Source organism: Uranotaenia lowii, chromosome 3 (genome assembly GCF_029784155.1).
Source record: "Uranotaenia lowii strain MFRU-FL chromosome 3, ASM2978415v1, whole genome shotgun sequence".
NCBI classification, from domain to species: domain Eukaryota; kingdom Metazoa; phylum Arthropoda; class Insecta; order Diptera; family Culicidae; genus Uranotaenia; species Uranotaenia lowii.
In genome coordinates, this window is record NC_073693.1 from 311731174 (window position 1) to 311741604 (window position 10431).

A 10431-nucleotide genomic window follows, 5' to 3' on the forward strand; every position below is an offset into this window, starting at 1 on the left:
GGTCTTTTAAGAAGTTTTTGTATCCATGCTCATTTAATCATATTAAAAGAAAATTATCGTATCATAGTTTCATAGCATCATAATTTTATACATTCATATGTTCGAAATCTTTCTATTTTTTTTATTTGGCAGCTTTATGGAATTCAATCAAAAAATTTCTTCAAGACAGACGCTTTTATCAATTAACATTTTTCCACAGGTCAACATTTGTAGTTGAAAATGACATGAAGGAACTGGTGGATTGTAAATACAAAGCATATTAAGTTACTAATGAAACTTTTTGTTACAGATTATTGATGATAGCATGATGATAACATAGTTTCTAAATTTAACTAACAATTTTTAATTCAAAGATGAATTTCTACTATTGAATGTTTCAGGTCAAGTGATATCCACCATAACGTATTTCCTACTTTTATTTCAGCTTTCAGCATGAGATCCCAGACTTGATTGGAATTGTAGATTTACCAAATAACCCATTGTAACTACAATACAAGTTGTTGTCTTAAAAATTTGCATGGTAATAAATATATAATAAGTTTAATAGCGTCAATGTTCAGCTCTTGAAGCAGTTAAAAATATTTCATTTTATTTACTATCACATAACAGTTTCTCGACGGCAAATCCGTATGTTGGTGGCGATTTAAGTAGAATCGCGACCGGCCGAATATCCGGTACATCTATAATTAATAAATTATATATTTTGACAGGTTTATATGTACTTATTTATTTTTTACATTGTTATAAACATTCTAGCACGTATTTAAAAAAAACTAAAAATGTTGTCCGGAGTATCAGAGTTAATATTAAAAATTGTGGAATATTAAACCTGATCAACAAAGCCATCGTTGAAATTTGGAAATTTAATGATGGCTTAATTCATTCTAAAAGTAGCTATTTGTTTTTTGTTAATATCAGATTTCAGTTCTCGCCATGTAAATAATGTAAGGAATATGTGATTTATTAACCATGTACTCATTCTTACTTTGTTTCATTGCATTGTGTTACATAACATCAAAATATATTATATATTCTTTTAATATTTCATTATGTTATTATTATATTTATATTATATATTATTATTATTATATTTATATTTGGAATTTTTATTTTATTTATATTATATATTATTATTATATTTCATACATTTCTACTGTATCATCAAGTTCGGGTGGGAGCATCAGGGTATCCTCGTTTTGCAAAAGGAGCGGGTAACAGTATGTGCTTGTTTCTCGTTTCGAATACTGGACGTTCCTCAATTCACGTCAAGGGAATTTGGCATGGTTTAGGAAAACATAGTTTTCGATTACTTTTTGTAAAATAAGGACGCACTCTTTTTTCGGAAGCCTTGGGGGCGGGATTATAACTTGCATGCCATTTTGGTTAGTCAACATCATGGTTATAACTTCTGGAGACTTTTCTCCTTATAACCCTGGATACCGTAAGTGCCTCTGCTTACGATTCCACCCCCTTAGAAGTCTCATTGAGTGGTTATGACTGTGGTGCGTGGGAGCCAAGTTGGACGCGTGGGTTATTTTTTTGGCCATAACCGCGGCGCTGCTGCAAACCCAAGGTGGATACATACATACATACATACATACATATTCTAGTGTTAATGTAAGATATAGACCAAAGTTGGCGGAAAAATGCTATAATCAAATGCATTAATTTCTTTGAAAAAAGTAGTGTTGGAAAAACGGTGTTATTTCTTCAGGTTTGCCAATTCTATAAAAAAAATTAATCTCAATCAATCACAAACAACTCGCTGCACCCTATAAGCAAGGTTTAAAAGAAATTTGCAAAATCATATTAAAATGAATTAAAATTCAAAAAAAAATTTTTTCCAACTTTGATGGACCATAACTTTTACAAAACTCAAAATAACGACTTCAAACCTGTTGAGTTGTGTTATTCGAATCATAATGTTGTTATTTCACTGAATAACTGCTATTCTCCTTTTAAAAAGTCATGCATTAGAGCAAGTTCACTGGTGTTGGGAAAAAGTGTTAGAAATTTTGACACTTACGGCACATTTTGAAAATTTTGCCATGCAAAAACATTTTCAAGATCTGTGGCCTTCTAGTTTTTTTACAACACGTCTTGTATTTTCGCATGCTGTGATGCAAAAATAGCAATATTTCTATCACATACGGCTGAAATAGAAACAGTGTTGTAAAAAATTACAACGCCCCACGATCTTGAAAACATTTTTGCATGGTAAAATTTTCAAAATGTCAAAATTTCTACCACTTTTTCCCAACAACAGTGAACTTGCTCTTAAAGGTTGAAATTCAAATTGTTCCTGAAAAGGGGTGTTTTGTTTTTGTAGGTATTTGTGTTTTAAGTTCTCACTTACCTTCATTTTGCTGAAATAATAATAAATGCTTTTGATTTGAATATGTTCAAATTTTTATTTTGTTTAGATTACATTCTGTTCTGTACATAACTGTTTTGTCAACTGAGTAACATATATGTATAACAACCTCATTTAACCTTCTAGATCCAATTTTTTTATTTCGCTGAAAAATTTACCGTATAGTGTATTTGTTTATGCCGAGTGTTGCACTAGTGTTGCACTGGTGCACCACTAGGTGCTGTCAAACTGTTTGTTTATTCGGACGGTGTTGCACTGGTTTTGACCTGTCGGAGTTATGCTTACGGACGGTGGCCCACCGATAATTTTGCCAGTGTTGCGAGAGAGCGTGTGAGTGAGGGAGGTAGCAATACACTGGCGACGATTTGTGTTTGTTTTTATCGGGTACGGTGGAACACTCCACGAGTGGAGAAAACAAATACAGTATTAGATTTAGGTCTTGATTACAAACAACTATTGTTCTACGAAAAACTTTATATATAGAATTTTGACGTAGAATTACGTCTTACAGCAACACTATAGGGGGGCAAATTGAAATTCGCGAACAGTTCTCGCGTCACGAAAAACGCCTCTTTCAGAGACATCTTTTTTAAAAGACAAACCAAGCCTCCTCAACGTTGATTGGCTATTCGAAAATGGAAAAAAACTTGGACGCCCCGCCCCTTCATGAGTTTTCGTTTTTCTAGCCAACGAAAGGTATAAAAAAAGTGGTCGACTGCGGGATTGTTTTCACAGTTTTCGTTCATTCGCTGAAGAAAAAACTTCTATCTCAATCACAGTTTATCGCTTACCACCGACCCGATTAGACGTGCTTTTGATTTGCTGCTGTTTTCCAATCTCCATCGCTGAGTTTCTCAATCACGGACATCTCAATTGAAGGATTTTTCTTTCGAGTTCTGTGTTCTGCTATAGTACAGTGACATTGTGAAAACCCGTTCCCCGAATGGCGGAATCATTTCCGCCCTGGGGTGGACTGCCCGGTCCATCCCACAAAAACTCCAGGACCATTCCCAGCTGGATGGATCCGGACAATTTACACGGCCAGGTGCAATTCCTTGTTCTCAAGCCAACCAACCAAACGAAGCTGCCCCAAAACCCATTCGTAATCGCCAAATCTATCGATCGGATTGCCGGCCGCATCGATGGAGCCAGCCCAACCGATGGAGGAAAATCGATTCTCATAGCCGTCCGAAGCCAAAAACAAAGCAATCAGCTCCTTCAATTGAAGGAACTGATTGATGGAACTCCAGTTAATGTTGAGCTTCATCCCACAAGAAATACTAGTCAGTGCGTTGTTTCTTGTCGGGAAGTGGCTGATCTAAAGGACACTGAAATTTGCCAAGCCCTCGAGGATCAGGACGTGGTGAAAGTTTATCGATTCACCAGGAAAGTTGAAGGCAAAACTCTCCCTACCAACACCATGGTGCTCACCTTCAAGGGTACCGTTCCGCCAACCCACGTTTGGTTTGGATACCTTCGGGTCCCAACCAGGCCCTACTACCCGCGCCCCATGCAGTGCTTTGCTTGTGGGAAGTTTGGACATACAAAAACCAAATGTCCAAACAATCCCATCTGCCCAAACTGTGGTGATAATACACTCCATCCGGAATGTCCGAATCCGTCCTACTGCGTCAATTGCCAAGGAAACCACTGCACTTCCAACCGAATCTGCCCAGCCTACCAACATGAGCAAAACATCGTTCGTATCCGAGTGGATATGGGAATCCCCCATTCCGATGCCGTTAAGGAATACCGCTCCCGCCTCAATTCCGCCTCCCACTCCAGAGTACAGCAAAGATTGCTCAACCCTCTACCATCCGCCCAAGACAACGACAAAATCAAAGCGCTCGAAAAGAAAATCGCCGATTTGCTTGAGCAAAACGCCCAACTTCTTGCCAAAATCACCGCCATTGAAAACAGCCAAAATGACGATTCCGACACTACCCTCACCGACACCAATAGCGAGGCCTCCATGGACACAACCGACGATTCTCCGATTCGCAACTCTACCCCAAAGCGTGGTCGGGGCACCGAATCACCCGGAAACATCTCTCCTGCGAGACAAACCAAGAGCCTCAAATCTACCAGTCAACCCGGTCCCCCCCATCTACGCCAGTCAATCCAACAGTAAGGAATCCAGTCGTCTCCCACCCCCTGGCATTAATCGGTAAGTCATTTTGTCCCTTAACTTCTCTGTTCCACTCATATTCCAACATCTCAATAACTCATTTCCTTCTAAAATCGTCATGGCTCTCAACGGTCCAACACTAAGAACATCTACAAATTTTGCCATACAGTGGAACATCTTAGGCCTAAAATCACGATTACCTGAAATTCAACTTCTTGTTACCAAATTCTCCCCAATAATTTTCGCCCTCCAAGAAACCTTAGTTCCTCATTCAACCGTTCGCACCAATCTTATCAAAGGCTATCAGCTACATACCTTCAAGGACTCTTATAGCAGAGGTGTAGGAATAGGGATTAAAAATGGATTTCCTTACACTCCGATTACCGTACAATCTACCCTTAATATCGTTTGCGTACGTATCAAAGCACCTATTGAAATATCAATCGTATCCTTGTACGCCTCACCCTCTCTCCCATTTCAAGAATTCACCGAAGGCATTGAAGATCTAATTCCTCAAATTCCAACACCCATTATTATCCTCGGTGATTTTAACGCCCACTCCACCGAATGGGGGAGTAAGGAAACTGATAGACGAGGCCGTTTCCTCGAAGACTTTGCGATGATCAATAATATAACAATTTTAAACGATGGGTCCCACACTTGCTTATGTCCCCAATCTGGTAACACTTCAGCTCTTGATCTGAGCCTCGTTTCTTGGTCCCATGGGCCAAAATTTAGCTGGTCAGTTCTCGACGATAATCGTGGCAGCGATCATTTTCCAATTCTCCTTAAACTCGAACATCCCACCCCAATAGCTGCTGCCAGGCCTCGATGGCGTTACCACGAAGCTGACTGGATTGGATACCAGAATTACATCGATCATCTTTTCTCAATTCAAAATCCCTCTTCTATTCAAACCTTTAACACAATGGTTCCTGACGCCGCCGCCAAATACATTCCCCGCACGACCGGAAAACCAGGTAAATCAGCAGTCCCATGGTGGGGCTCCGAAGTACGTGATGCTATTAAAAATAGAAGAAAAGCCCTCCGATCTCTGAAGCGATTACCAAATGACGACCCCCAAAAGCAAAGTGCCTTAATTGCTTTCAAAAAAGCTAGATCAACTGCTAGATTGGTAGTTCAGACCGCCAAAGATAATTGCTGGAAAAGGTTCACAGAGGAAATTAACCCCAACACTCCCTCTAAAGTCCTTTGGAACAAAATCAAAGTCCTCCATGGTGAACCCCGAAAAAACCAATACCACCTTCTTTTAAATCGGCACTACACAAACGACCCCTCCCTGCTCGCTGAAGCCCTCTCCAAACACTTCACTTCAATTCCCCCAACCATCAATAATCTCAACCCCGTTACCCAAAACTCACTCCCTAACCAAAACATCTCCCCTTCCACCATTTCTCCCCCCTCAAGTAATCAACCTTTCAATTCTGACTTCACTCCCGAAGAGCTCTACTCCGCCCTTCACAAGGTCAAAGGTCTGTCTTCCGGCCCCGACGACATAGGATATCCACACCTTAAAAATTTGTCCCCTCTTGCAAAAACTACATTCCTAAAAATTATTAACAACATATGGAATGAAGGAGCTATTCCCGATCCCTGGAAGCGTGGGCTGGTAATCCCGATTCCCAAACCACAAAAAGACCCTTGTAACATCGACAGCTATCGTCCGATTACTCTCCTTGACTGTGCTGGAAAAATCATGGAGAGAATGGTCAATCATCGACTCAATACCTTCCTTGACCAAAACAACCTGCTGAACAAGCAACAGTTCGCTTTCCGACCTGGGCGATCTACGGACGACTACCTATGCCATTTAGAAAACATTCTCGACAGCTCTTTGAACCAACATCAACACATTGAACTTCTTTCCCTCGACCTCTCTAAGGCCTTTGACAGGGTCAACCAGAACATCATCGTCAGCACTCTACGTGAATGGAATATCGGCGGTCGTATGTTTAACTACATAAACAGCTTCCTTTCAAACAGATCTATTCAAGTGCTAGTTAATGCTACTCTTTCTAATCCCAAATCTGTTAACACAGGAGTTCCTCAGGGATCTGTCATTGCTCCAACACTCTTTCTAATAGCTATCAACTCCATCTTCAAAGTCATACCCGATAATATAAAAATACTAATCTATGCCGACGACATACTACTAATCTCCATCTCCCCTTTCGCGCGTCTCTCGCGTAAAAGACTGCAATCAGCTCTCGACCTGGTCGCTGACTGGGCTCCTAGTGTTGGGTTTCAGTTCTCCCCAGAAAAATCCAAACTACTGCATCTTGGCCCGAACAGAAAGAAATTAAAGAAAATTCCACCCATCATCATGTATGATCAAATCATTCCTTTAGTCCATTCCTTTCGTCTCGAGTCTGGATCGATGATCGACTTAATTTCAAATCCCATTTCGATCATATCAGGAAAAACGCTAACAACAAAATCAATATACTACGTATCCTATCCAAAAATCCAAGCCTGGCTAATCGGGATTCACTCCTACGGTTTTTACACGGATGGCTTCTCCCATCTACTCTCTACGGTCTAGGTTTCGTTAGCCGAGCCAGCTCCACCATTCACGACAAACTTCAACCTCTGTACAACCGGTGCATCAGGATCATCAGCTCTGCTTTTGTTACAAGCCCAACGCTATCGCTAATGGCTGAAAGTGGAGAGACCCCTTTCAACTACCTCATTGCCAAACACCTTACCTCAAAGTCGTTGCGCTGGCTCGCCACTGGAGGAAACACTGATTCCCCATTAGTAATTCGAACCGATTCCTTACTCCAAGATCTTGCCAACATTTCCATCCCAACCATCTGTCAAAGAAGACCAACAGCCTTTCGATATTGGACTGAAAAGACCCCCCATATCGACCTCTCCCTCACCCACTCAATAAAAGCCGGTCAACACCCTGCAATAGTGCTTCCCCACTTTCGCAACCTTGTTGAAAAGAAGTACTCCTCGGTTCCACACATTTACACCGACGGCTCTAAAACCGCCGATGGCAAAGTTGGCTGCGGTATCTACGACTCCATTGACAATAGAAGCATTGCCCTGCCCACCGTGTGCTCCGTATTCAGTTCCGAAGCTTTTGCACTCCTCAACTCCCTTCAAAATTTCCCCACCCATTCCAACCCCCCAACAGTCTTCTCCGACTCTGCAAGCGTCCTGATAGCCGTCTCTGCCGGCAATATTAAACATCCATGGATTTCATCAATCTCCGAGATAGCCCTAATCAAGAAAGCCACCCTCGTTTGGATACCTGGACATGTGGGTATCCCCGGCAATGAGGCGGCAGACCGCCTGGCATCCCTTGGTACTAATATGATACCCCCTGAAATACCCATTCCACAACAAGACGCATACCACTACATTAAAACTCAGCTGGCCCAAGCCTGGGAAAGAAACTGGTACTCCAACCGACAAGCCAAGCTGCGCGAAGTTAAAAACAGTCCCCTAAAGTGGACTGACCGTATCAACCCCCGAGAAAGAACCGTCATCACTCGACTTCGGATTGGTCACACCAGGTTGACCCACTCCTACCTTCTTGATAAAGAGGATCCACCAGAGTGCCCTTCGTGCAACTGCATACTATCTGTCCGACACATTCTAACCGATTGTCTAACCTACTCCCAACAAAGAACCGCCTGCCAACTGAGCGACAGTCTCCGACAAGTATTGTCTAATTGTCCCACCGAAGAAGCCAAACTGATTGACTTCCTAAAAACTACAAAACTGATAAACGAACTGTAAAAAGACAAACTCCCTGGTCGTCTGTCCACTTCACCCTATCTTGTCCCCTACATGTTTGTCGCTATCTTTCTCTTTCCTTTCTAAAATCTCACAGTGAAACAAACTAGCAAACTTATAAGAAACTTAGCAAACTTATAAGGACTTTGAAACCGCAAATTTTTCCCTATCTCTTTTTACTATCACTTCCCTTTCTATGTGTATGTTAAAAAAAAAACAAAACAAAAAAAAAAAAAAAAACAAAACAAAAAAAACAAAACAAAAAAAACAAAAAAAAACAAAACAAAAAAAAACAAAAAACAAAAAAAAAATACAATAGTTTGAAACAAGAGGAATAGGGAAGAATGACCCTGGCAGTTAAACTCCCTTGAAAAAAAAAAAAAAAAAAAAAAGGGATTGTTTCATTAGTTAGAAGAAATTTAAACTTATCGCATAAGCAGCAGCGGAGATGGGCAACAGCGGTGGATACAAGTTGTGTCTCACCCATCACACACACACACACACACACACACACACACACACACACACACACACACACATACACACACACACACACACACACACACACACACACACACACACACACACACACACACACACACACACACACACACACACACACACACACACACACACACACACACACACACACACACACACACACACACACACACACACACACACACACACACACACACACACACACACACACACACACACACACACACACACACACACACACACACACACACACACACACACACACACACACATACACACACACATACATACACACACACACACACACACACACACACACACACACACACACACACACACACACACACACACACACACACACACACACACACTCACACACACGCACGCACGCACGCACCTCCCTCATCAACACGCCATGCTACACACACCTCTCATCACAAAAAAACACACCCATCAGCCGCCGCCCACTTCCCACATCACCCACCGAACATATCCTCACCACACTTCGCATCTTCAGACTTCGCTCACCTCCATCCTTACCACACGCCTTTCGAACACCACCGCCCTTTCGAACACCACCGCCTATCGAACACCACCACCTATATCACCACACCACCACCTATCACCACACCACCATTCACCCGTCTCACACCCACCCCACACCCATCACACACATCACACACCCATCACACACACATCACACACCCACCCACTCAACGCACACGTCTCCCATATATCAAAAAAGTTCAAGAACAACTCTTAGAAAGTTTTTAGCCCTGAAAAGGGCCGTTTACTGTTATTTGGTGGAATGAAAACATGGTTGATCTAACGCTTACTCCGGAACCCTAGGTAAAAACAACAGTTTTAGCTAGTGATTGCTATGTGAACTGAAGGGAAATGAAAACTTGATACTGATTCCAACGAGGCGCATGAGGCTAAACAGTTAGAGAGCTTTTGCACTGAGTCAAGCGTTTAGATCAAAGCAGTCATTGTAAGATTTTCTCGCAAGCGTTTGAGACGAAGCTCGTGTATTGATCACATTATTTGCATAACTGCCGGGCGCAATCATTTCGACGACATCGGCCTTGTTACTGCTTATACTTATATTTAATTCGCCTTTTGTTATGCAGTTGAACAAGCAGCATACTATCTTTATGGGTCGTTTTAGACCATTAATAGGTATTAAAACGACAATTTAGGGAAGAATGACTTTTCTTGAAGATAAATTCCTTTAAAAAAAATCGACATACTTTATTCTAGAATGCTAATTTAAGACGAAAAACACATAAACACAGAACAGGCTGTCGTAATTCTACGTGAACTTATCGGTCGTTTCTTATATACAACCTCTGTAACTTTTTTTTTGAATTTTTTTTTTAAATTGTGTAAGCACAGTAGTTGAGGAACTTGACTTTGCAGGATTGCGTGGGAATCAATAAAGGCGTTTTCTTGTTAGGATAAGCTTCTTTATTGATGGACGTCTAAATCTAATTTGATTACATAACATAACATAACGATAACATAGATGAAAAATGACTGAGATATTTCAACGTATATGAAAATCAATTATCGCGCATATTTTTCGAATGGTTGTCTTTCTTTCCGAATTCCATCCTTAGACGGGTTTTATGATTATTTTTTTTTTCTTCTCAAAAATCTA

At 41.1% G+C, this 10431-nt stretch overlaps 2 protein-coding genes across 2 annotated transcripts; both read left to right on the top strand.

Annotated features, from left to right (window-relative positions):
• Positions 1 to 3317: 3317 nt before the first annotated feature.
• LOC129753728 (uncharacterized) lies at positions 3318 to 4505 on the top strand. Its single transcript, XM_055749572.1, has one exon. The coding sequence runs from the start codon at positions 3318 to 3320 to the stop codon at positions 4503 to 4505; it is 1188 nt and encodes a 395-aa protein (XP_055605547.1).
• Positions 4506 to 5430: 925 nt separating this feature from the next.
• On the top strand, positions 5431 to 8273 carry LOC129753729 (uncharacterized). The gene is made up of 4 exons (XM_055749573.1): positions 5431 to 5482; positions 5711 to 6469; positions 6563 to 6848; positions 6941 to 8273. The coding sequence occupies exons 1-4, from the start codon at positions 5431 to 5433 to the stop codon at positions 8271 to 8273; spliced, it is 2430 nt and encodes an 809-aa protein (XP_055605548.1).
• The last annotated feature ends 2158 nt before the right edge of the window (positions 8274 to 10431 follow it).